At 39.8% G+C, this 26,636-nt stretch overlaps 1 protein-coding gene across 10 annotated transcripts in view; it reads left to right on the top strand.

The window, feature by feature from the left end:
- Positions 1-25,961, top strand: part of STRBP (spermatid perinuclear RNA binding protein) — a 133,995-nt gene extending 108,034 nt beyond the window's left edge. For 5 of the 10 annotated variants that reach the window (XM_012771829.3, XM_012771830.3, XM_076009024.1 and 2 more), the window contains 5 exons: positions 3,614-3,748; positions 3,954-4,094; positions 8,459-8,582; positions 13,964-14,008; positions 19,020-25,961. In XM_012771829.3, coding sequence (XP_012627283.1) covers positions 3,614-3,748; positions 3,954-4,094; positions 8,459-8,582; positions 13,964-14,008; positions 19,020-19,114 — 540 coding nt within the window. In that variant the 3' untranslated portion in view covers positions 19,115-25,961. Of the gene's footprint in view, positions 1-3,613; positions 3,749-3,953; positions 4,095-8,458; positions 8,583-13,963; positions 14,009-16,586; positions 17,539-19,019 lie in introns of those variants that run through there. The other 5 variants (XM_012771837.3, XM_076009026.1, XM_012771836.3 and 2 more) reach the window with 3 other exon arrangements.
- Positions 25,962-26,636: the final 675 nt, after the last annotated feature.

The following is a 26,636-nucleotide window of genomic DNA, read 5'->3' as shown; positions in this document are numbered from 1 at the left end:
GGTGGCATGCACCTGTAGTCCCAGCTATTAAGGAGGCTGAGGCAAGGGGATCTCTTGAGCCCAGTAATTTGACGTTACAATGAGCTATGACAACGCCATTGCACTCCAGCCTGGGCAACAGAATGAGACCCTGTCCCAAAACAGAAAATAGAAAAAAGTTTTAGTTTGTCATTTATAAGAATAGGTGTTTATTAAGGACTAATAGGTGAGTTTTTTTTAGTTCACAGACCCCTCGCCCCCTTTTTTTTTTGAGACAGAGTCTCGCTTTGTTGCCCAGGCTAGAGTGAGTGCCATGGCATCAGCCTACCTCACAGCAACCTCAAATTCCTAGGCTCAAGCGATCCTACTGCCTCAGCAGTGACTGGGACTATAAGCATGTGCCACAATGCCCAGCTAATTTTTTCTATATATATTAGTCGGCCAATTAATTTCCTTCTATTAATAGTAGAGACGGGGTCTCGCTTTTGCTCAGGCTGGTTTCGAACTCCTGACCTTGAGCAATCCTCCTGCCTCGGCTTCCCAGAGTGCTAGGATTACAGGTGTGAGCCACGGCGCCCAGCCCATAGACCCCTTTTAATGCCTGCTTAGTGCCAAGTACTGCAGAAATTGTGGCTAGAGCCTGAAGTTGCTACCAGGTTAGAAGGGTAAAAAGACATGTTTGTAATGAATGATAATGAAATGTGATAAGCACTGCAGTTGCAAAATAAATATGATAATGTGACATCTTGAAGAAGTGGTTGTAAGACTTGTATACACGCTCACACAGCCATGTAAAATCAAAGGGAGTAAAGGTTAGCAAGATTTTAGATGATGAGTTTTGCCATGTGGGAAAGAGGTGGAAAGAAAGCATTCTGGACTGGACAAAGAAGAGGTATAGTGACATGGAATTGTGAAAGTAAATGTTTGAGAAGAGCCAAGAGGGTTAGTATGAAGAGAAGTGATGGGGACTGAAGCCTGAGAAAGCCACACTTGACTGTTCATGTGATATTGTGGAGTAGCAGTCCCCAGCTTTTTTGGCACCAGGAACCGGTTTCATGGAAGACAATTTTTCCACGGACTGGGGGAAAGGGACAGTTTAAGGATGATTCAAGTGCATTACATTTATTGTGTAGTCAGACCTCTCTGCTAATGATAATCTGTATTTGCAGCCGCTCACCAGCACTAGCATCACCACCTCAGCTCCACCTCAGGTCACCAGGCATTACATTCTCATAAGGAGCGCACAACCTAGATCCCTTGCATGGGCAGTTTACAGTAGGGTTCACGCCCATTGTAAGAATCTAATGCCACTGCTGACCTGACAGGAGGTGGAGTTTATGCCGTGATGCAAGCAACAGGGGGCAGCTGTAAATACAGATAAGGTCACTTGCTGGCCCACCACTCATCTCTTGTTGTGGGCCCCGGTTCTTGATAGACTATGTGGCCTGGAGGGTTGGAGACTGCAGCTGTGGACAGAAGGATGACACCTGACTGTTTAATTACAGGACTGGTCAATTACAGACGGTAGTCACAGGGCAAGATATTGTTTTGCTAGCAAATGTTAATACATACACCATAAGAAGAAAGGGCTAATTAATTATTAGGTCCAGGCCATTAAGGGAAAGAATTAAGAAGGGAGAGAGCAGTGTGGGTTGCACTAATATCAGCCACATTGAGCATGTGAAGGTTTTAATAGTTACTATATCTATATTTTGTTTCTGTATATTGTAGTAATGGGATGGGGGAGAAGAAAGCCCTTATTATTCATTTAAAATAGTAGTAACATTAAAGTTCAAATATTTTTCCAGGGGTCCTCACACTTTTTTTTTGAGACAGAGTTTTGCTTTGTTGCCCAGGCTAGAGTGAGTGCTGTGGCGTCAGCCTAGCTCACAGCAACCTCAAACTCCTGGGCTTAAGCAATCCTACTGCTTCACCCTCCCGAGTAGCTGGGACTACAGACATGCACCACCATGCCCGGCTAATTTTTTCTATACATATTAGTTGGCCAATTAATTTCTTTCTATTTAAGGTAGAGATGGGGTCTTGCTCTTGCTCAGGCTGGTCTCGAACTCTTGACCTTGAGCAATTCACTCGCCTAGGCCTTCCAGAGTGCTGGGATTACAGGCGTGAGCCACCGCGCCCGGCCTCGTCCTCAAACTTTTTAAACCGGGCCAGTTCAGTGTCCCTCGGACCATTGGAGGGCCGTTGGAGAGCGCGGCGCACATTCCACACATGCACACTGTGGGCCCGGGACGAGTTGGCTACTAAGCAGGACAGGCAGCAGTAGCAAAAACACCCGGTGGGCCAGATAAATGTCCTTGGAAGGCCAGGTAAATGTCCTCAGCAGGCTGCATGTGGCCCACGGGCCGTAGTTTGAGGACCCCTTAATTCACTTTTATAAAAGTGATTTCAGGTTTGGCAAAAAGAGATTACTATAGGCTTAGTTTAAAAATATTAATTATTTGTTAAATATGGTGACTGGAGATTTGCTATGAAAATTTTAAAATGTAGATTATAAAACTTATCAAGAGAAGGGATATTTATGGCAATATATTAAACTTTAAAAATTGTCCATTGTTTGACTTCTGCAGTATCAACCATATCATATCAACTTTAGGGTATTTTATAAGGAGAATTTTGGGCTGAGCACAGTGGCTCACTCCTGTAATCCTTGCACTCTGGGAGGCTGAGGCAGGAGGATTGCTTGAGGTTAGGAGTTCGAGACCAGCCTGAGTAAGAGCAAGACCCCATCTCTACTAAAAATTAGCTGGGTGTTATGGTGTTCGTCTGTAGGCCCAGCTAGTCGGGAGGCTAAGGCAGGAGGATTGCCTGAGCCCAGGAGTTTGAGGTTACTGTGAGCTATAATGATGCCACAGCACTCTACTCAGGACAATGGAATGAAACTCTGTCTCAAAAAAAAAAAAGTTGGTGTCTATTAAGTTTGTATACATAATGATACTTGTGGGCATTCTTTCTGTTTATTCAGCATTTCTTGAGTAACTACTGTGGTGGAGTTATAAACATGATCTCTGACCTCAAAAAGTGCTCAATCTTTGTTTTTTCCTTTCTCAAAACTATAATTGTAGTATTTTTTAGGGGGGAGGGTTTGTTTGTTTTTGGTGCTAGCCTCTCTCTTCATTTGAACTTAATGTTTTTACCTTAGGTGCCCTTAAATCTGTTTAGAGAGACCAAGAGATGTATAGGAATGAATTTTCCTCATATCCCAAATTGAGGCTTCTTTCTTCCTAACCCTAAAGATGACAAATGGTGAACCCTTAGGCATCATGTGAATCCCAATTGTTCTGTTCTCTTTGTTAGTAATTTAGAGTATTATTCTTAGATCATGAACACCACAGATCAGACTCTTGAGTCCCTGTACAGTCTTCAGTACTAGTCTGTTGAGACAGCCCTGCTTTGAAGGCATTCTGGCCAGATGACTGCAGTATTTACTGCTTGTAGAGTTTTCACACCTTTAATAATATTGTGCTATTTGTACACAGAGGTGACTCATCCTCGCCCCTAATGCTTTAAAGTAGAATTTTTGAGCCCCTCTTTTAGCATAATTATATTAATAAGAAATGTAATATCCTAAAATCCTGCTTGATTGAACCTCCAGTTTCCCTTTCTCTTGTAGGTAAGAACTCAGGGCCCTATCCTCACAGCAAGTGGCAAAAATCCTGTAATGGAGCTCAATGAAAAAAGAAGAGGTCTCAAGTATGAACTCATCTCGGAGACTGGGGGAAGCCATGACAAGCGTTTTGTAATGGAGGTGTGTGCCTTGATACGAACCAGCCTTATTTTTCCTCACAAAGACATAGGATATTCTGAAATTATATGTAAAAAAAGTTTTAGACTGAGGGAGTTCTGTGGCACTGTTAGATTTTTTTCATGTTTTCTATGTTAGGATACATTTAAATTAAAACTACATAGAGGAATTGCATGGCATAATTACAAAGTATTGTTCTTGGTTTTAGGTAGAAGTAGATGGACAGAAATTCAGAGGCGCAGGTCCAAATAAGAAAGTGGCAAAGGCAAGTGCAGCTTTAGCTGCCCTGGAGAAGCTGTTTTCTGGACCCAATGCAGCAAATAATAAGAAAAAGAAGATTATCCCTCAGGTATGAAGTTAAGCATTAAACTTTACAGAACATTTGAGAAATGTTATAGGAATTAAATTTGCTTTCTTGTCCACATGCCACTTTAGCTTTTTCTGAAGTTGTTTCTTATTCCTACATTTGGCAGTCTTTTCTTTGGGTTAGGTCATGAATAATATATAATAAATGTATTAGTGGTTGCCTGTTCTGTGGTCTTTCTAAACATATATGTCAAAAAGAGTCTGGCCAGGTGTGGTAGCTAATGCCTATAATCTGAGCACTTTGGGAGGCTAAGGTAGAAGGATCGCTTGAGCTCAGGAGTTTGAGACCAGCCTGGGCAACATACCAAGACACCATCCCTATAAAAAAAAAATAAAATCAGCTGGGCATGGTGGCATGTGCCTGTAATCCCAGCTACATGAGAGGCTGAGGCAGGAGGATCTCGAGTCCAGGAATTTGAGGCTGAAGTGAGCTATGTTTGGGTTGCTGGACTCTCCAGAGCAAGACCATATATTAAAAAAAAAAAAAAAAAAAAGAAAGAAAGGAACAGTGGCTATTAGCCTTATATAGAGGGTTGAGGTCATGCTTGATGAGGTAAAGTGTTGAAGTGATTTGGACCTTGATAAGGTACAAGCAGTTGTTTAGGAAGCTGCCAAGAGTACTTGGGGCTTATATTCATCATGGTTTGCAGGTGCTCTTCCAGTTCTGTCATTTTGCTTTATTTTGGATTTTCCTTTGTGATGGCACAAAATTTGACACTTTTTTTTTTTTTTGAGACAGAGTCTCACTTGTTGCCCAGGCTATAGTGAGTGCCGTGGTGTCAGCCTAGCTCACAGCAACCTCAAACTCCTGGGCTCAAGTAATCCTTCTGCCTCAGCCTCCCGAGTAGCTGGGACTACAGGCATGTGCCACCATGCCTGGCTAATTTTTTTTTATATACATATATGTTAGTTGGCCAATTAATTTCTTTCTATTTATAGTAGAGACGGGGTCTCGCTCTTGCTCAGGCTGGTTTCGAACTCCTGATCTTGAGCAATCCGCCCGCCTCGGCCTCCCAGAGTGCTAGGATTACAGGCGTGAGCCACCTCGCCTGGCCAAAATTTGACACTTTGTTGCTTCTGTTTATTGTTGGCCTTGGGGATGTCAGTACTTCTAAAGGCCAAGGATCTTAGCAAGGTATTTAGGAAAAAATGGCCTCTAAATTACATGCTCATGGATACGATATTATTCCATCCATTCATTTATGCATGCAGAAATATTTTCTAGATGTATACTATATCTATGATTATGTGAGAAAAAGAATTACATCAGTAAATATGACATTCTTTGACTCATGGAGAGTACTAGTATAATGTATCAATACATTATGTGACAGAAGCATAAATTAAAAATGCTTAGACTAAGGCCGGGCGCGGTGGCTCACGCCTGTAATCCTAGCACCCTGGGAGGCCGAGGCGGGCGGATTGCTCGAGGTTTGGAGTTCAAAACCAGCCTGAGCAAGAGCGAGACTCTGTCTCTACTATAAATAGAAATAAATTAATTGGCCAACTAATATATATAGAAAAAAATTAGCTGGGCATGGTGATGCATGCCTGTAGTCCCAGCTTACTCGGGAGGCTGAGGCAGTAGGATTGCTTTGAGCCCAGGAGTTTGAGGTTGCTGTGAGCTAGGCTGACGCCACAGCACTCACTCTAGCCTGGGCAACAGAGTGAGACTTGGTCTCAAAAAAAAAAAATGCTTAGACTAATAGAGTGAAGCTAGATTAAGATTCGATGTTAAACATTTTCTTTATATTCTTTTACATATGCTAAGCCCTTTGTAGGAGGGTAGAATTTATATCTCATTTTACAGATAAGGAAATGAGGCCCAAAGAAATTGAGATATTTGCCAGTAGTAACATAGCTAATTGATAGTAGAGGTTCATTTTATTTTATTTTATTTTTTTATTTTTTTTAGAGGTTCATTTTAAAACCAGGTTCTTCTCCTTCCGAAGGTCATGGGCATTTTACTTTTGCATATTATATCAATCTAGAAATTTGTTTCATATTTACTGTAATTACTGCTTAAAATCTAGGATTCAAAAGATAGAGAAAACTAGCTTTTACAGAGATGAAATAAAAATATACATACATATAGAAAGTAAGATTTTTTTTTCCTAAAATCTTCTAGTAAATATAAGACAAAATATGTTCTAGATTAGTAGAAAAATAATTGTTACCTTGTATTTTTTCCCACATTACATTTTGTATTTGGTCAATTAATTCTAGTGTTTAAAAAGTCTTATGTGCAGATATTTATTAGGAAGTAAAGTTTGTTTCCAGTGACATCAGCTAGATTTGTGTGGAATCACTGTGCTTCTGCCAGATTGTTGCTTCCTGATTACTTTTGACTAGACCATGTTAAAAAAAAGAGATGTCTATAGGAAGTTCACTCATTTTTAGAAATTTTCCATACTAGAAGCTGTAAAACTCATGTGCTCAATGTGCTTGATAGCCAAGAAACAGTCTATTTTGGATGTGTGGGTTGGTTTATTTTAGGCAAAGACAAAAATGGCTGTCCCTGTGTATGGTACATTTGACCTTGAAACTGTCTTCTGCTCAGTTGCATTAGAGGTAGAGGCTATCCTGGGAGGAATAAAGGATGGTGATTTTTTTTTTTTTTTTTTTTTGAGACAGAGTCTCGCTTTGTTGCCCAGGCTAGAGTGAGTGCCGTGGCGTCAGCCTAGCTCACAGCAACCTCAAACTCCTGGGCTCGAGTGATCCTTCTGCCTCAGCCTCCCGGGTAGCTGGGACTACAGGCATGCGCCACCATGCCCGGCTAATTTTTTTTTTTTTTTTTATATATATCAGTTGGCCAATTAATTTCTTTCTATTTATAGTAGAGACAGGGTCTCGCTCTTGCTCAGGCTGGTTTTGAACTCCTGACCTTGAGCAATCCGCCCGCCTCGGCCTCCCAAGAGCTAGGATTACAGGCGTGAGCCACAGCGCCCGGCCTAGGATGGTGATTTTTTAATGTGAGATAAATGTGTGTATATTCTGACTCTTTGAGCTTCTGAGATAGTGTTTACTTTATCATACAGTGTGCTTTGAGGCTGGGTACCCTTTTTCTTGCACCTTGGTTATAATGGGGAATTCTAGTAGTTTCTATTGAGTTTTTGTTGCATATTTATATTAAAAATATGCTATTTAGGCCGGGCGTGGTGGCTCACGCCTGTAATCCTAGCACTTTGGGAGGCCGAGGCGGGTGGATTGCTCAAGGTCAGGAGTTCGAAACCAGCCTGAGCGAGACCCCGTCTCTACCAAAAATAGAAATAAATTAATTGACCAACTAAAAATATATATACAAAAAATTAGCCCGGCATGGTGGCGCGTGCCTGTAGTCCCAGCTACTCGGGAGGCTGAGGCAGTAGGATCGCTGAGCCCCGGAGATTGAGGTTGCTGTGAGCCAGGCTGACGCCACGGCACTCACTCTAGCCTGGGCAACAAAGTGAGACTCTGTCTCAAAAAGAAAAAAAAAAAAAATATGCTATTTAATTTAAAACTAGACACCTTTTGTTTTTCTTAAAATATCATTTTAGAAACTGTTTCAGCAGTCCTGTGTACTCTTACTCCTGGACTTATCTCTTCTGCTTTACAGAATGTCTTTCTGTTCTCTCAATTGCTCTTTGTAGTCTAAAGTAAGGAAAACAAAGTGGGTATCATTATCCTCATTTTATAATTTTAGTGGGAGACTTCCATAGAGAGATATTATGTGACTTTACCAGTGTTGCATTTTAGAGCAAGGAAGAGGCTTTTGAGGTGGTATTTATTTATTTAATAGTTAATACATTTTTACACATACACAGACAGCAGAGGAAGTAAGTTCAAAGAAATCCCATGACCTTCCTGAAATCACAGTTACCTAAAGCAGGAACTGACATCCTCATCTTTGGTCCTCCTGTCTTAGTCCTTTTTTTGTTCTTAACCTGGCTCAGATTCACAGCTTATACTCTGTAGCTGCTGGGGTATTTTCTGCCTGTGGATGGAGAATTCAGTGGATTTGGAACCTAGGTATCAACTGTCTATAATTACTTTAGTCAGGCCCAAAATGACTTTGGATATTACAGTAGTAGTAATTTGATACTGAAATTCGTGTGTACAAAATGAACTCTTTCTGGGTAACACCCAAATGAAAAGTTTGCATGCTTATATTTGCCTAGCATATTCTCTTAAACAACTCTGTAAGGCAGATGTCATTTTCATTTTATAGATGATAAATTGAAGGTTTAAGATCACAGAGAAATCACTGTCTCACCTACAGGCTCATAGCTTCTCATAGTGGTTGTGCGTTAAAGAGATGACAAGATGATAGTTCTGCTCTCAGTAATGAAAATATGTTATTTTGAACAGGCGAAGGGTGTTGTGAATACAGCTGTGTCTGCAGCAGTCCAGGCTGTTCGGGGCAGAGGAAGAGGAACTCTAACAAGGGGAGCTTTTGTTGGGGCGACAGCTGCTCCTGGCTACATAGCTCCAGGTATAGTACAGCCTATAAGAGATGGGCCCCCTTTTCTGGGCCAAAATTTGAAGAACAGCATCTCCATTTTCCAAGGTTATACAGGGTCTCTGGAAATACAACACGGGATAAGATGAATTTACACAGAAATTCAAAGTAGAGAATCTACAGAATGTCATAGGTTTTCTCCTGGAATCTGCTAAGTTATTATTGGCTTCCTGGAGGGAGATGACAGATGAGCAATACTGTATTTGGTTGAGGGAACATATTTTGATTAGGAATTATGAGAAGTTCCACAGATTGAGGAGTTTGGACATCTGAGCAGAGTGTATTCATCGGGGACGTAGATGACAGGTTAGGTATATAACAGGAGAGAAAAATTGCTGATAAGAGGCTGTTTAATGGGCGAAGCCTGGCATTATTAGTCTTTGTTAAACTTAGTGTTTGGGAACTGTCATAAACTAAAGTATAAAAAGGAAAAAAAGCGTGGTGGTGGGGGAGGTTGGGCACTCATTTATCCAGTGCTTACTATATACCAGATACTTTTATGTAAATGATTTCACTTAATTGTTTTTAATCCTCACAGTATTTCCTCAGGTAGAAGTTATTTTCCAGGTAAGGAGACTGAGGTTTAGGGAGATAAGGCAAGTAGCCCAGGGTGAAACAACTCCTAAAAATCTGACTAAGGATTTGAATGTAGGTGTTTGCATTTCCAAAGTTTATATTCTTTCCATTTCACCTCTCCCTGCCTTCTGTTCTGATCCTTATGTCATTTTAGTAGTAGACGTATAGTTGTCTCATTAAAATCAAGTTCTTTGCAATATTGAAAGTATGGTACTTTTAACTTGATATGTAAACCACTTGTAGTTCCTGGTAATGATGAATTTGTTATAAAGTTTGGGTCCAGTCATTATTTTTCAGATAATATCCTTAAGGGTTCACTTTGGTTATATTTTCCTCCTAGAAAGAATTAGAATAGGCCATTTGGGAAGGGTTTTTGCCCTTTTTTTTGGAGACAGGGTCTTTCTTGCTCTCTCACCTGGGCTAGAGTGCAGTGGCATCATCATAGTTCATTGCAACCTCAAACTTCTGGGCTCACGAAATCCTCCTGCCTCACCCTCCAAGTACAGGGAATTACAGGCACATGCCACTATGCCTTTTTTTTTTTTTTACTGCAAGTCATGGTACATCTATTTTTAAATTATTGAAAACCTAGCTAAGTGGACTAGTAGAATTTTGCAAATTTGCTAGAAAGGCAGTCAGAGCACCAAAACAGCTGGTTTACCAATTTCTCCAGTTTATATTATTCTCACCATTTCTGGCATTCCTGTACCAAATTCCAATGAGGACTGACTAATTTTAAATTAAAATTTAAAATTTTAATTTTAAAATTTTTTGTGGAGATGGTGTCTTGATATGTTGCTCAGGCTGGTCTTGAACTCCTAGCCTCAAGCAATCCTCCTGCCTTGGCCTTCCAAAGTACTAGGATTATAGGCGTGAGCCACTGTGCCTGGCCCATTTGGAGAGTTTTATGAATGATGTGGTTTTGGAATTTTTATAGAAGCTGATTCTAGTAGGTACATCACTCAAAGCTGTCTTATAAAGAGTGTGCCTGCTTTGGCACATACCAGGCATGGATTTTGCTCTCATGCAGCTTATGCAGCTTAAAGGGTGAGATGTAGATTAATCAAGTAATAACAGTTATAAACTGAGATGAGTGTGAGGAAGGAGGACATAATGCTATGAGAACATGTAACAGAGGAACCTAATCTAGTCTATTGGATCCCCGGAGGATTAGTGGAATAAGTAACATTTGAATTGAGCTTTGAAGAATGAATAGGAGTTAACTAAGAGAAGACTGAGTTAGAAGAATATTGCTCACAGAGGGATAAGCATGTGCAGAGGCCCTGTGGTGTTGGTGGTGGGGAATTTGGCTTCTTTGAAGAAGCAGAAGAAGCCTGAAATGTCTCGAGCATGGGTGCGGCGGAGAGATTGTAAGTGATGTGAGCTCAAGCTGATTGTCAGTCCCTGGGGGCCATAGTTTGGATTTTGGACTTAGAATCCTAAGTGCAAAGAAGTCATGATAGGTTCTAAGGAGCATTGACAAGATCAGACTTTATTTATGAAGATTATTTTTTATATACTGTAAAGAATAGATTATGGAGATAGGAGTGGGCATGAGAAGACCAGTTAGAAGGCTATTGCATATAGTTTACAGTTATCTATTGTGCATTTCAATATATCTAGAAGAGAATAATTCATATGGTTCTAGCATAAAGAAAAGACAAATATTTAAGGTAATGGATATCCCCAGTACACTTATTTGATCTTTTCAAATTACATGACTGTGTTAAATTATCACATGTACCCTGAAATTGTGTACATCTATTGCATGTTAATTAAAAAGAAAAAAAGAAGGCTGTTGCAAACTACTAAGTCAGAGATGATAGAAGCATTGCCAGTGGAGGCAGGGAATTGGATGGGAGGCAAGAAGAGAATAGATTGGAGGAATTTTGAAGAAGCAAACCTGATAGATTTAATATAAAATGATGGGCTGGGCGTGGTGACTCACGCCTGTAATCCTAGCTCTCTGAGAGGCCGAGGCAGGTGGATCACTCGAGGTCAGGAGTTTGAAACCATCCTGAGCAAGAGGGAGACCCCGTCTCTACTAAAAGTTAAAATTGGCCAACCAAAAATATATAGAAAAAATTAGCCGGGCATGGTGGCGCATGCCTGTAGTCCCAGCTACTCGGGAGGCTGAGGCAGAAGGATTGCTTGAGCCCAGTAGTTTGAGATTGCTGTGAGCTAGGCTGACGCCATGGCACTCCAGCCAGGGCAACAGAGTGAGACCCTGTCTCAAAAAAAAAAAAAAAAAAAAAAAAAAAAATATATATATATATATATATAAAGAGTGAGGTTTCAAACATATCTCATCTCCTAGGATTTTTAGTTAGGGGAACTAAGTGGGATGATTTTGTCATTTAATGAGATAGCACTAAAAGATGAGCATTAGGGGGAGAAAGAAAAGGTTATGAGTTTTCTTACAGTTTGATACAGCATATGTGTCCAAAATTAAGATATTCTGGGCATCCCTATTTTTACTAAATCTTAATATTTTTAGCTTTATTCAGTGCATTATTGAAAGGGCAAAGCTTTTATTAACAATAATAGGCAAGTTATTGAAATGAGCCTTTCTTGTCTTTGGTGATGTGTTCCACTGGGGCTTAATCTGGTTGCATTAACCTCCCCTGGTCCAGTGGCAGTAATCAGGAGAGGAACTATTTATGTCTGCTAGTTGCCAGGCCTTTTTGCTCTAGAGTGGCTTCTCTCTAATGCCTTTGTGTTGATCTCTCTGAAAGGCCTGTCTCCTGAAGCTTTTAAAAAGGAAGTTCTTTTATGGCCTAGATTTAAATTACATTAGTTTATATTATGAATAGGTTATATGCCATTTGTGGAGTATATTCTGTGAAGCAGGGACTGTTATAAGTATATTTATGTATATCATATAATTCAGCTCCCCTGCCAACTCAGTTACTGCACATGACATTGAGGCTCAGAGAGGTTAAACAACAAGTACAAGTCAAAGACACCTTGCTAGTAAAAGGTGAAGTCAGGACCCTTCAGTGACCTGCTTAGTAGTTGTAGTCTCATCCCTCTTTAAGGGGGTTTTGATAAAACTCTTTAAACTATAGCCTTAGCCAAATAGACTAAGTTGTATTACCCCCAGTTTTATGTGACTTAACTATAGACTGAAAAGTAAAAATTTTTCATCCCTCAGGATAAGTTTCGATTTGGTCCCTAAAAGTATTTTTTACTTCTTCCGCATACGTTGAGTGCTTTTTCTCGAACAGGAGAACTGGCATCCAGAGATGCCTTAAGATCTAGCATTTGCCTCAATGAATGCTTGGGGTCAGATGGGATAGGAACAGATATTTGAATAAACAAAATGTAATATGATGATGCAAGCTGTAACATGGGATGGGCAAAGGAGTGAACAGCAAACTTGAGAGACTTCACAGACATGGTGATATTTGATCCTGATCTCAAGGATGAATTGCAGTTGGTCATTCAGAGAAGGAGGGAACAAAAATCACTATGAGCAGAAGAATTGGTTATAGAAAAAGGACTTGTAACGTGGAAAAACTTGATGTGGTTTGGGTATAGCGTGAAAGTCCCATGTTGACTTTGCACCCTAGTTCTGTTAGACACTTCTTTTTTCTAGAGATTTACCCAAGTGATTTTGTATTTATATATTTTTAAGATATTTTACTGAAAGAATAAAGATTGCAGCTTCTACTAACATAATATTTCTAATCTGTACAACAAAATTATAAAGTAGTTTGGGAGATTTCCCATTTCATAGATGAAAAAATGGGACTCAGAAGTTAATTGTCTAAATAAGGACATAGAAGAAATTAGGCCAGGTGCAGTGGCTCATGCTTGTAATCCCAACACTTTGGGAGTCCAAAGCAGAAAGACTGCTTGAGGCCAGGAATTTGAGATCAGCCTGGCAACATAGTGAGACCCCATCTCTAAAAAAATAGAAAAATTAGCTGGGCCTAGTGGTGAGCATCTATAGTCCCAGCTACTCAGGAGGGTTGAGGTAGGAGAATCACTTGAGCCCAGGAGTTTGAGATTGTAGTGAACTATGATTGTACCAATGCATGCCAGCCCGGGCAACAGCGAGATCGAGTCTCAAAAAAGAAATTAACAATTGGTTCAAAAATTTTTGTGTTCTTTAATACTAGTTTTTACTTAATAATATGAGCCTTTTTCATAGACACTGGATGTACTGTCAAATTCACCAGCATTTACTGTGATGCTAAGGCCAGGAATTCAGATATCAACAAGTCATAGACCTTGCCCTTGAGTTCACAAGCTGACCCATGTGTCTTCTGTAATGGCAATTGAGGCCTCAGCCTGCTCTGTCACTACTTTCTGAAAAGAGACTTGGAAAGTTGTTTTCTAATTTTGGGAAATTGGTAATTTTTTCTAAGTATTTTGTTTGACAAATATCTAGTGAATGGTTCCTATATGTTAAACATCCTGCTAGGTTCAGATGATGGAAAGACAGAAAAAATTGACCAGGTCTCTCCCACTCTAGTGGGTAACACAGACAAGAGGTAGATACTTATTAATATAATGCATTGTGGGAAGTACAGTGAGAAATAAATGCAAGATAGTGAGGTAGATCAAGAAGAGCCTTGTAGGTCATGGTGAGGAGCTTCCACATCTAAGCAAGCACAGGGTGGCTAGACTACTCTGGCAGTGGTTCTTATTCATACACTATCTGGAAGAAGTCCTCAGGGTCCATGGTCTTGGGCCAGGTAGTGCTGGTGAATTGGGCCAGTGATGATTGCCCTGGGTCTTGGACTCATCTGCTTTCTTCTTCTTTGCACTAGGGTATGGAACACCGTATGGTTACAGCACAGCTGCCCCGGCCTATGGTATGTATACCATCTTACTGATACCTCCTTTTAGCGACTGTCACAGCAATTCAAAGCACAGTTTGTACCTAGGATTTCTGTAAATGAATTGGAGGATCTCAGACCTATTCATTCTAGTGACCCAACTTAAATTCCCTTTGAAAATGCCACAACCTTGTGGTTCTTGGTTTGGTTGGAGTTGCTCTCTTCTCTCCGCTTTGCCTGATTGAAGGACTGCTTGTTCTAATTGCCTGTTTCTGACCATATTGAAATTAAATATTTTAAGTAGTTCTTCTTACAGCCAACTTATACTCCATTCAAAGGCTACTGAAGGGCCATACCCAGTTTCTAGCTTGGCTGCCTACCAGTTATATAGCTATGTTTAAGTTTCTGGTTTGGAACTCTACGAACTATGGGTAATTTGAGTCAAGAATAGGAAATGTTCACTTCAAATTTGTAGCCATCATCCTTTTCCATATATTTTGCTTTGAGGGTGAAGTAAATAGGTGTTATTGGTTCTAGAGGTGATGGATGGGGGTATCACCAGATGTGTCACTGAAGTGCTTATTGCAGAAAGTCTGTAGTACATGGTAGAATATCATAGGTGTTTTTCTTCTTTCTTGCAAAATAAAAAATAAAAGCAAATTCAGAAATGAACCCTAGTGGCCCTTTGGATAACTTTTGAATGAGGTTTATGTGGCAATGGAGGCAGTAGGTTTGGAGTCAGTGATATGCTTTTAAACATTTTTCCTAACTCAGGTGCTACATCTTATAGAATTAGCCATTTGCAGGACATTGTCACTGAGAGAAGAAGAGAGCAAGAGAGTGTATGTGTGCGTGTGTGTAAGTGTGTGTGTGTTAGCGCAAACCAGGCTGAGTGTGCATGCACATAGAAGGGAAAAGCTCTTCCTGTATTGCCACTTTTGGCATTAGTCCTCTACATGAGCTTCAGACTTTCACATTGTGGTTTTTCTCTTTACACATCAGCTTTGCCATTTTTGTTTGGATGAAAATTGTGGGTTCTTAAGCCACTGCTAAACTGAAGGTTCATCTGATTTCCTAACTGTAGAAATAGGTATAAAGTGAATAGTTTGAACACCTTGCCCAATAAGATAGATAATTTATATCCTGGAAAGACGTGAAGTTGGTATGGTCAAACATTTGGAGCAAGTTTTCTTTGAGGCAAAGTGTGGAGCCTGGAGTTATATCCTTGACCTGAATGTCTGCTCTGGCACAATCAGGTATGGTCAAGGCTTCCCTATATTTTGAGCTGGAGCGGGGTGATTAGGAATTGAAGATGGATCTAAGAATATGCTTTCCACCCAGATTTCCTTCTAAATTTAAACTTTCTAATGCTTTTTTGTTTGGCCATTTGCTTTTATCATTCAGCTATCTTCTGGATATCCTGACCACCTCATCCTTCCTGTAAATTAGGTCTGGTCAATTTATCCAAATATATTTTGACTCACTAGACTCACTGTACTATGTCTTGTGTAAATGCCAAAGTATTCTGGGGCAGGTTTTTAAGTCTGTGTCTTTCTTTTAGATTATATAGTAAGTTTCAGATTTTTAGTAAAGGTTTGCTAGAACTTAATTTTTTCCTTTAAAACACTTTTATATCTAGACTCCAAGTTACATTCATGTTTTTCCTCAGTCTTTTAATTTTTCTCTCTTGTTCCTCCCTTTCCTCCTTTAACATATTTTCACCTTGCGGCCTCTGAGCCCCCACTTCAGAAGGCTCCTCTCTTCCATGTGCCATATAACTGACTTCCAAAGCTGGTGAAATTTGATGCCCCCATTTTTCACATAAAAGATTTGGTTTTTAAATGTTACTGTGATGCAAACCTACTAAAACGATGCTTTATTTTGGCTGTAAGGTAAATATGTCTTTTGGCCTTTGTAAAGCTGTTGCATGTGGGGTAATTTCCCTCTGATCATCTGGTGCTCTTGAATACCTGCTGTTGCTGCTTTGTGATTTCTCCATAGGTTAAATATTAGAGTAGAAATAGGAGCAGATTTCAAATCATGCTTGGGTATGCAGAAGTTTGTGAGGCCACAAGAACGTATTTAATTACAAATTAATTAAGCAATTAATCTTTCCAGATTTGCCATGCCAATACTGGCAGTAGCCATTGAGAAGAGAGACACAGACCTGGTCATGGCTCCAGTTGAGCTGTCTTTCTGGGCAACTGAGGCCCACACAGAAAGTTTTACTTTGATTCTTGACAACCTTTGTTTCTTTTGTTATATGTGATGTGCCAAATTGAGAACTATATGGATTTCTAGAGTCACTGTAGAATATATTAATCAACAACTTTGCCTTTGGTCTTTAGAATTTGTGGCAGCTCACACAAATGAAATTGCTTCCTATGATGTAGCCATCTTCATTTTGAGTGGAAAATACTATTTATCAAACTATTCAGAGCAATTTCAAAATATATCTGTGAGAGATTTGTGGGCCTCTTCCAAAATGGTACATGTTGACTGACTAATCTGGAAAAGGTTAATGGTAATTATTGTAAGATTTTTTTTTTTTACCTGAAATTTTTATTGGCATATTAAACTTATTTGGAGTCCTCTCCGTTTCTTTTCTCTGTAGGTTTACCCAAGAGAATGGTTCTGTTGCCCGTTATGAAATTCCCAACATATCCTGTTCCCCACTACTCATTCTTTTAGCAAATGACAGAAGCTAATTCCTATTGAATACAGTACAATACAGAATGTTAGAGAAAAAGCCTTTTTATTCTGCTTTCTTTGAACACATACTTGATCAAAATTATTTGTAAAGAACATCTTTCCTACTTTTTGATTTTAACAAATGCAAATTTAGTTCTCTAAAACTTGAAAACAAAAAAAGAAACCAGTTCTGTGAAACGGTACCTCATTTCTGGAAAATAACTTATACCAGCCCTTCTGTTCTAAGGAAATAAAAGTCTAGCAGTTCAAAGTTTAAGTTTTAAGAGAAGTATCAGATTATGTAAAATTAAATTTGTGAAGGATGTATAGAGTCTCAAACACTGATCACAAATAAACTGCTTTGTTGTGACACAGAGTACTGCCTGGTTCCTGATGCAGTCACTGATTCTCAGCTGATTGATATGTATTTGCCCCAGGGCACTTTAATTGGGCTGTAGTTATTTTTTTTAATACAATAGAGACTTTTCATTTAAACTTTAACTTTGTAAATATTGAAGTGTGTAATTAAAGCCAATAAAATATGGGTTTGAATATTGTTTTAGCTTATTATTTTTGATATGTTTTGGTATCAAATTACAAGGAATTGAAAACTAATTACAACTTAGCCCTAGAAGCCCATTCCTTTGTAAGCAAACTGCTACAACAAAGCAAAGGCAATTGTTAGTTTGAGCCAGTCTACTTACTTTGTAAGCCCTTTGTGCAAGGGCATCCCTGCGATAAAGGTTATATTCTGTTATCCAAGCAATTGCTTATTAAAATGATGGTACTACCCAGAGATGGGGAAGGAAGAATGTGATTATTTAGTTTCCGAATTTCCAAGTTTTAAAAAATAATAAATTAATCGATCAATCACCTTCTTTTGTTCTTGTGGCCTTCTTCACTCTGTAAGATATTGTGTTCACTCCCTGGCCTTTTTCATGCAGATAGAAGATTAGCTGTTTTGCTGGGATTCATTGAAGGGTCTCCTTTCCTCTTCAATTACATCAGAATCTAAAGCAGCAACAGGGTCCCCATAAAAACTTGCTCTTCGATTGTCCCAGTTCTTGTTGAGTGCTGCTGTGAAAAGTGACAGGTTTCAGCCATGGGTCAGCATTTATTTTTAAGACACCTGATTATGCTGGTGGAAATTGATCAGTCCGGTAACATTGTGCTGTTCTGTAAAGGGTGCAGACCTAAGTCCTCCACTTGCATTCTCACCTTGTTTGGAAAGCCGATGATGTTACTAGAAGGTAATGGTTTCATTAAGGTACTCACCCCCATGAACAGCAGTGGGTTGGTCCCCTGTTGATATTTACTAGTTTCTGTGTCTTAAAAATGTCTGCTTTTAGTATGAATTAGCTCTCCTTTCCCCTATTAAATTCTCCATTTTGGAATTGAACAGTGCTCATCAGTAAGAATGGGCTTCACAAAATATGGCAAATTAATGTACCAAATTACTTTGGGACCACTAAATGAGTGATGTAAAACAAATGATAGTGTCACTTCTCAGATGTATTTACACAATGATTAGTTTGTTTCTTCTTCTTGACCTTTTGTCTTTATTAGTGGTGGGTGATACTTTAATAAAATCTCATCACTTGCTGGAAGTAGCTGTAACTTACCATTTTCATCCTGTGCATTAGTGGCTAGACATAAACAAGAGGGCCCATTTCAGATGGGAATTTTCATGTTTCATTGATTCGTTTTGCTGACCTATGGATGAAACAGAGCCATCACTGAGAAGAAAAAGCATGGCTGATAGTGTCCAGTTTTTATTAATTATTTATAATAGTCCTCTTTGTTTTTGGATTACTATTAATTGGCAGTTGCAGCTGTATTGTTATTTGAAATTGGATCATCAAATTTGGATTCCAAGTTGGAATCTCTCTGGAGATTTCTCTTTAGAAAATTCTTTTGAAGTAGCTGACTCTGCTTCATAGCTCAACCCCTCTATAATGGAGAAAAGGGAGCTGTGCTGTTTTCCAACATGATGGCAGTCATTTCAAATGGTTTCTACCAAGTCTTTTTTTTTTTTTAATTTTGTTGTTTGTTGGAAGTTACTAACCATGTTGTAAACCTGCCCAGTTGCTGCAAACTTTTACATTTCTCTGCTTTACTTAAAATAATCGAGCTGTCAGTCCTTTGTTAGAAGTGGTAACCATGCAAGTTCAACTGTTTAAATTCTGTAATGAATTAAGTGTCCCCCCCACCTGTTGCCCTTCCCACCCCTCCATTTTGTAATGAAAATTCCACTTACAGCTGAAAGAGCAGAGAAATATAAATGAAGCTCTTGGCTTCACCAAATTGTGTGAAATTAACGTAAAGTTTTGCTTCTCTGCTCTTTTCTCCACTGTAGGCGGTTTTTTCATTGACAGCCCCTATTGCCAGCCTCTGAGCGTCGCACCATTTATTATTCACTTGGGCCCTCAAGATTTCTTCTCTGACTTCTAGAACCATCAGGTTGTCTGGCTTGAAATGGCAATTTCTATGTCTTGGTCTTAAGAGCAATGTGACACCCTGAGGCTATTCAGCTTTCAGATATACCACTCTGACACCTTCTTTTTGAAAACAATGACTGAGCATTTTAAAGAAGAGCAATACTTTATTCAAAGCCACGGTGTCTGTGTTAAAACTTTTCCTTTGGAAACCTAGCAATATCTGTACTTGACCCCTCTTAGCATAGTTTCTTGTCAGGGAGTTACAGACCAATGTAGAACTTAGAATTAGTGTGTGAGCTGTGCTATCTTCTGACAGTTTTTAAACTTTTTTAGCACATAAATTCGAACAGCTACATTCCTGACTGCGTCAGCACTATTATAATTTCTCAGAGATGGGGGTCCTCCTTGAAGCCATATCCTCTGCATGGGGACTGGCGCCTAGCCAGGGATGTGGCTTGCACCCTGTGTTTCTTCAGGCTGCAGGAGTACCCCATCTCTTGTGCAAGGTAATTGGTCCAATAGATTTCCAACATACCTCACGCTGACTAGATGGAATGCATGGTACAGTGAAGCAAGAAGTTGGGTTTACATAGTTCTTGAAGTCATTTGTAGTCTCTCTCAAATTGTTAGCCTGGGGAACAAACCACTGATAGATTTTGCTGGTATTAGCCTTTTATTTTCTTCTTTTTTAAAAATTTGAGTGAATGTTTGAAAATCATGAATCGGTCACCATTATTAATTGAAGAGCTGGAAATACCTCGTTAATGTATTTATAAAACTGGTGTTGGACCCTCTGTGTATTTCAGGTTAATACTTTTAAGCAGTTTTCAGCACGTTTATCTCACTTTATTCTCGTTCTCCTCGGACCTTCGTAGCCATATCACTTGTATAAAATAGGCTGAGATATAGTGACTGTAAGCTGTGATCTCAGTATACAAAGGTAAGCTCTTTTATTTTCTGATTAAAGAGAAAAATAATTAATACAACATGCATATATGACAATCATATATGATGTATTTGATCTTTTAGGTCTTATGTCATCACATTACCTTTAAAAATTTTATGGTCTAAATGTAAAATAGTTATTTTTCAACACTTGTTTTAATACCCTTGTAACTGCTTTTTATTCAAGAGAGACATTTTACTTTTGCTGAGTTACATGTGTAACGTGTGTAGAATATGTGCAGAAACTTAGAATATAAAATGTATGTAAATTACACACACGTACCTGTTTAAATATAAGAATTCACTGGTAGGAACAGTTCACCTAAGAAGATTTTAACGACAGGGCACTGTTTTGGCCAAAGTGGTGGAATTTCATAAGCAGCAAGATTGGTAACAGTGCTGGTAGGATCCATATATGTCGCTGTTATACAAGCTGAGGATCAAAGTGCCAATTTCTCATTCTCAGAGAAATAAAAATCCTTGATCTGTGTTGTATTGCCCCAATACAACAACAGCAAGAAGCCATAAAAAAAAAAAGCAATAGAAAATGAAAAAAAAAAACCAAAATATTAAGGTAACTATGGAAAAATATGTAATGAACTGAGTTAAGCTAATTATTTGCAGAACCAACTTTAGCAAGACTCAGAATGGTGAATACCAAGTCTGCAGAGACCAAATAGACTTAAGGCAATTTATCTGTCTTTTCTAGGTTAGGTAGCTTGACTATTTATTTCCCACCTTATTCAACCATCATGGAGTTTGTTTAAAAGATTTGAGAGAGTTAGGCCAAATATTTTAATAAGGATTTGCTTCATTTAGTATGTCCCATAAATGCATTTCATTATGTACTAGATGTTTTGTGCTAAGGCTGTATTTGATATATAGATATTAAAATGAATTTCATGTTTTATATTTGTTTCTAAGTAGCAGTTTCTTTTGATGACTAACTTAAAGGTTGCTGGAACAACTTTTTTTCCATACAGAATCTGTATGTACATTAATGTGGCTTTGGTGTCCATAAAAAGGTTGTGCGAGGTATAGCTGACTAGTACCAACTGCATGCCAGTCCTGCTTGAACAGCCCAGTACTTGTCATGTGTTAGGTTCTTTTCTGGGTACCAGTGAACAGAGGCTCCAACCAGTGGAAACATTTTAAGTGTGAGAGTCTCCTTGTTGGGGAATTGGGCCTATTATAAATAGGACCCATTAATACACTATTTTGGGAGACACATAGTGTTAGCTGTGGCAAAAAGCATATTAGCTTAGTTAATAGTTTAATTATAAATGATTGAATGATGTGTAGGGTCTTTGACATCACTGAAATAGGCATCACTTGGAAATTTACCCATTTAAAATATTTTTCTGGCAGTTTTGAGAGCCTGAAACCTACTCAGGTTTATATTCATGGACCTCTTTCCAAGTAAGTGAACTGAGTGAAGTGAATAACACATACATTAGTCCTTTTTATGTAGTTTTTATGGTACAGCAAAGAACAAAGTGGTTAATTTAAAACACTGACCACATTTTTGTGATGAAAAATGAAGGGAGTTTTACTCTTTTAATCAATCCAGTTTCCCTATTTCTTAGATTTTAAGAATAATGTCAGTGGAGGAAAACCTTCAATAGTGAGTTAAGGAAAAGAACTGAGGAGATTTCCCCCTCCCATACAAGTAATTATGTTTCTAGTAACCCGGAGCCCTAAAAACCAGGAATACTAAGAGCAGTTAAAGCTGAAAACTGCCTGCTCTGTGAATGGTCTTCCCATAATTCCCATTCATCTTATGCCAGTGCCTCCTGAGAGGGATTGGGGGGTATCTCTGAAATTATCCAGAATAAGAAAGGTTCCATGATATTCAGACTCATACTGTCTAACACTGTGATGCCATGCCATGCAGTGGCCATAGATTTCTCAGTGTTGCTAGGAGGCCTGGGAAGGAGATAGGTGGTAAATGAATAACAGCAGAGCCAAGAAAACTACTGCTGAGGTGAGTTTCAATATTGACGTTTCTCTCTAGCACTTATTTACAGAGCAGAGCTAATACTTCTTATATAAGAACAAATCCTTTCCTAATATTTCCAGAAATACTGTTTTAAGTCAAGAATTCAAGTTCTGTTAGTTGTGAGAATAGATATCCTTTCCTGCATTATCATTTGAGGTAGGAGCTAACAGCTTCTATTGATGCTTGAAGCAGTGATCTTTGGAGTTTTTAAAAATAGTACCATAATGCAAATTAGGTTATGTAAGCTTTACAGCACAGCTAGAAATAGGGAATAGAAACCACATGGGAATCTAGGCCAGAGTATTTCTCTCCCTCCAGCACATTCCTGTGGGGCTCAGGGAATTAGATGAGTTAATATACAAAAAGTACTTTGAACAATACCAGGTGCCTAGTTAGTACTCAGTAAATGTTGGCTGTTCTTACCGTGACTGGCCGAAGTGAAAGGAGGACTATGAAGGAGGGCACAGCTGGGCTAACAGTTGGTTGGGAAGCAGGTGCATGGCATACTTAGGGTGGAGCTATGTTGGTTCCTTAGTGCTGACAGGTTCAGCTGCTCCCAGTCTTGGGGAGAGGACTCCTAGCATCTGGGGGTTGGACAAGAAACGCAAACCAAAGACCTGGTGAGAGCTGGTGTGGTGAGTTTGCTGCAAATCCAAGCTGAAATTGCTCACGTGTCTGCTGCAGTAGTTAGGCCACCAGCCAATCTGCTGCCAAGGTTTGTAAATACTTGGTTTGGAATTTAAGGGTGCTTAAACTTCACAAGGGCTGAGCTTAGATTATCTACCTGCTGATTCCAGGTCTTCTGCCAGTGCATTAATAATAACAGTTTTTTTAAATTGTATCTGCCCCGGGAATCTAACTTTCAGGGCTCACCAGTGTTTGGTAGGTAGAAAGCAAATTACTGTAAGCCACAGAAAGGAAAGGAGGAGACTGGGTGGCGTACTTACATGGCTGTCTGCTAAGATGCTTCTCTGAATAGCATTCCTATAGCTCACCTCACAGAGTTTGCTTCGACACCCTGAGGGGAAAAATCTGCACTCATCACATGAAGGCTCCCTTCTGTTAATATGTTAGAAAACATATCCATCCGTCTCTGTCCGTCTATCCATGTATCTGTCCATCAAGACACAGTTGGGAAGTTGATTTTCGACAGAAGAAAAATGAGTAGATGGTGAAATTGACACTGTTGGATTAAATAAAGAGTATACATTTTACTGTCCATTCTGGGCTCAAAGGTATCTACAAAGACTTCAGGAGCCTCTGAAGAAAGGTGGGCACATGTATCCCCGGCTGTTGGTAAGAGGTGAGCTAAGTGGGAAACACAGATTGAGCTCTGAAGTACTCTGTTTGTAAAAACTGTGTGTGGACAAGGACTGAACATTACCTTTAAGGAGGTAAATAAGATAGATTTGCATCTAGATTTGTAGCCAAGAAGTGTTTATTAAATCTAAGAGATATTTGTATAACTTAATGTGATGGCAGAAATCACCTGATTCTGAACAGCTGAGCCTGTTTGGTGGCATCTTTGCCTCATTCAGCCAACATTGAGGGGGAGGACCTCTTCTTTTTCTTTTTGCCTTGACCAGTTGGTTGTTAACATCCTCATTACTTGCTCCTTCTAATGTGGGTCTTGGTCTCCCTTGGCAGGACTTTGCCATTTTTGCAAATGAACTGTGCTGCCCCTGCTGGTGGGTAGGGTGCAGATTGCCACCATCTGCCTAGACAGCTTCAGGAAATCTGATTAGCGTACCCTGGCTGGGGATACGTGGTCCAGAGTTATCTTTTTCTACTGCTGTTCGGCCAGCAGGAGGGGATGGGATTAGCTTGGCTGCTATTAGGACGTTGTCTTAGCAGGTCCAAGAAGCTCAGTCTCTGTCTCCTTTGTTTGAGGTTCTCTTACCTTGATCCCTTTGGACAGTTTGGACAAATGGTCTCTGCATTTAGGTGTCAGTCAGCTAAATGCCTGAAATAATGAAGTTATCAGTAGCCTTCAGTTTAGGTCATTTTGGACTGTGGGCAGCAATAGATTAAAGAGCAAGAATAGGAGAGAGGAAGGAAGAGAAATGCCAATGTTGGTATCTCACCTGTGCCAGGCAGTTGGACAGTCCTCTTAATTTTCCAAACCACCTTCTTGGATGTGGTATTATCCCCATTTTACAAAAAAAAAAACAAAAAACACCAAAAAACAAAACTGATGCTCAACGTGAAGTGCTAGAGCCAGGAATGAAACCCGTGTCTTTCCAATGCCAAAGCCTCTTATTACTCCACCATGCTATAGATTAAAAAGGCTGGGGGTGAAAGGGACAGACTGTGCTGGAATCTAGACCCTCTGATTTGAGATTGTTCCAGACCAGGTATCCTGGCCTAAAACAGGGATATGTTCTTTAATTGTGAAGAATTGTCTGACAAACTGGAAAGACAGACTGAAAGACTGCAGAGTAGTTGTATAAACAGAGGAACCTTTTTTATTTAAAGCTCATTTTTCTGTTTGACTATCAATGAGAAACTGAGGTGCATGTTTTCATTGAGTTCATGTTTTTTTTTCTGGGTGCATGCTTTCTGCCTGGTCTGAGATAGGTGATGGGGATGTCTTAAAAAATTTAAGCCAGACTCTGAAGGCAGGCCGGTGAGGCTTTGGCTCATTTGGTACAAGGAATAGAGGCATGAATGGGCAGCAGCCCAGGTGTGGGTGTAAGTGCAGGGAGGTGTCCCTGGGCAAATACTTGGCAGAGATGGGCAAATGGCAGATTGTAGAGGCCAGTTCTCATTGCCAGGAGTTTGCCATCTTCCCTCTAAGTATGGCCCATGCATGTTGAGGCCTGGTTAGATGGCTTTGGGGTCTCTAAATTGTGGCATGCAAGTCACTCTGCTGATAAATGTGTTTGATTCTCCTACTGTTGCAGACCACTTCCCAGCTCCTTTGCTGATTAATGCCAGCTGGGTCTCTGCTTAGGGGTCAGTATGTGTGGGGATGGATACAGAATTCTTTTAAGGAAAAGATATTCATCACTCACCCAAATCATCACCTTCCTTGGCAGTTGGCATTTTTTTCTGAGCACCCTGCCATAATTCTGAAGGGGAGCAGGAAGAAGAAACCTTCTTTGAAACTCAGGTTGTCAAGTTCTACAGCACTGATATGTGTGAGGAAGAATGAGTGCCCAGCATTTGTGGAACATAACATTCTGCAAAGCCTTTCCCATTCATTATTTCATTTCCTGCTCTACTGGTAGAACCTTGGAGGCATAGCAGTAAATGGATGATCGTTCCCACTCTGCAGACAGGGAAATTGAAGCCCAGAGATCTCTCCAAACCACCCTGCTTGTTTGTGGCAAAACGCTGTAGCTCCTAACCACATAGAAGAAATAACATTTCTTATACTGTTTTTACAGTTAACAGAAGCCCTTTCTTAGAGATCAGTTTTGAACTCCACCAAAACTGTGGGATCTACAAATTCTTTCCTTGTACAGATGAGGAAATGGAGGCTTAAAGTGACTTGCCACAAATTAGATAGCTGTTAAATGGCAGAGCCCACATGTTCTGACAGCACTGTGCTAATACTTGTGGTTTGTATTACTAGTCTAGACTGATGTATATCTTGTTTTCCAAGACCATTTGGCAACAGTGTAATCTCTCTATGATGCATTCTACTCACCTTTCTTCTAAACTTCTGGACTAAATCCTACATGGCTTGAAACAAAACAAGCAAAAACTAACCCACCTCTCCCTGACCCTTTCCTGGTCTCCCCGAAATCCAGACTTTCCAGGCTCATTCTTTCTCTGGTTCCTTTGGAAGAACTGTTAGTTTGTTCCTGGGCAAGGTGACCAACTAATCACCCCTGGGTTGGGCAGCCTGCTTTTTGTGAGCTGCATAACTGGGTCTATTTCCACAGACCACCTTTTTGTATTATAACTGAACTCTATAGTAAAGCGCAAATTCAGTAATTGCCATTTGGAGAGCTACTCGGGTTGGAAGGAGGGGAGGGCATGGGTGGCTGGAAATGTGCTTTTTATGTTCAGCCTCATCCATATGTTAGTTGTTGGCTGTCATCCATTCCTGGCTAGACCTTCAACATGTGCTCTATCCAAAGGGGTCGCCATCACAATAACACACTTTCCAGAGCTTTAAGTGGCAGAACCTCCTTTCTGATGCTGGGATTTTCTTGAATCCTTCCCTTATATAGACAGTCTCAGAAGTTGGTCAGCTTTCTAAAATCTTTCATGCTCTTGGAGGCTGTAGTATATGATAGGCATCACCTGGGAGGTAAAAAAAAAAAAAAAAAAACTTGTAGAAGTTACACCTGAGGGACTGAGGAAAGCTGGGAGAGGGCACATTTAAATGAGATCAAATGGTGAGGATGTTTGAGGCTAGTGAAGGGAGACCTGGGGAGAACATGGATACTTCCATCAACTATTTTATGAGATTATATTTACTTACTGTATGTGGTTCCAGAGGGTAATGACAGATAGGGGAAGGCAGTTAGGCAGTTTGAGCTAAAGTATGCCTCCCATGATGATAGAGCTGCCTTGGGAGCACAGGTGAGGGCAGAAGTGAGCTCCATGTTTCCAGGCATGTTCAAGGAAGAAGCCAGTT

This window comes from Microcebus murinus, chromosome 12 (assembly GCF_040939455.1).
Source record: "Microcebus murinus isolate Inina chromosome 12, M.murinus_Inina_mat1.0, whole genome shotgun sequence".
In the NCBI taxonomy this organism is placed as follows: domain Eukaryota; kingdom Metazoa; phylum Chordata; class Mammalia; order Primates; family Cheirogaleidae; genus Microcebus; species Microcebus murinus.
Note: the sequence above shows the minus strand (reverse complement) of the source record. Positions and strands in the feature narration are given on the sequence as shown.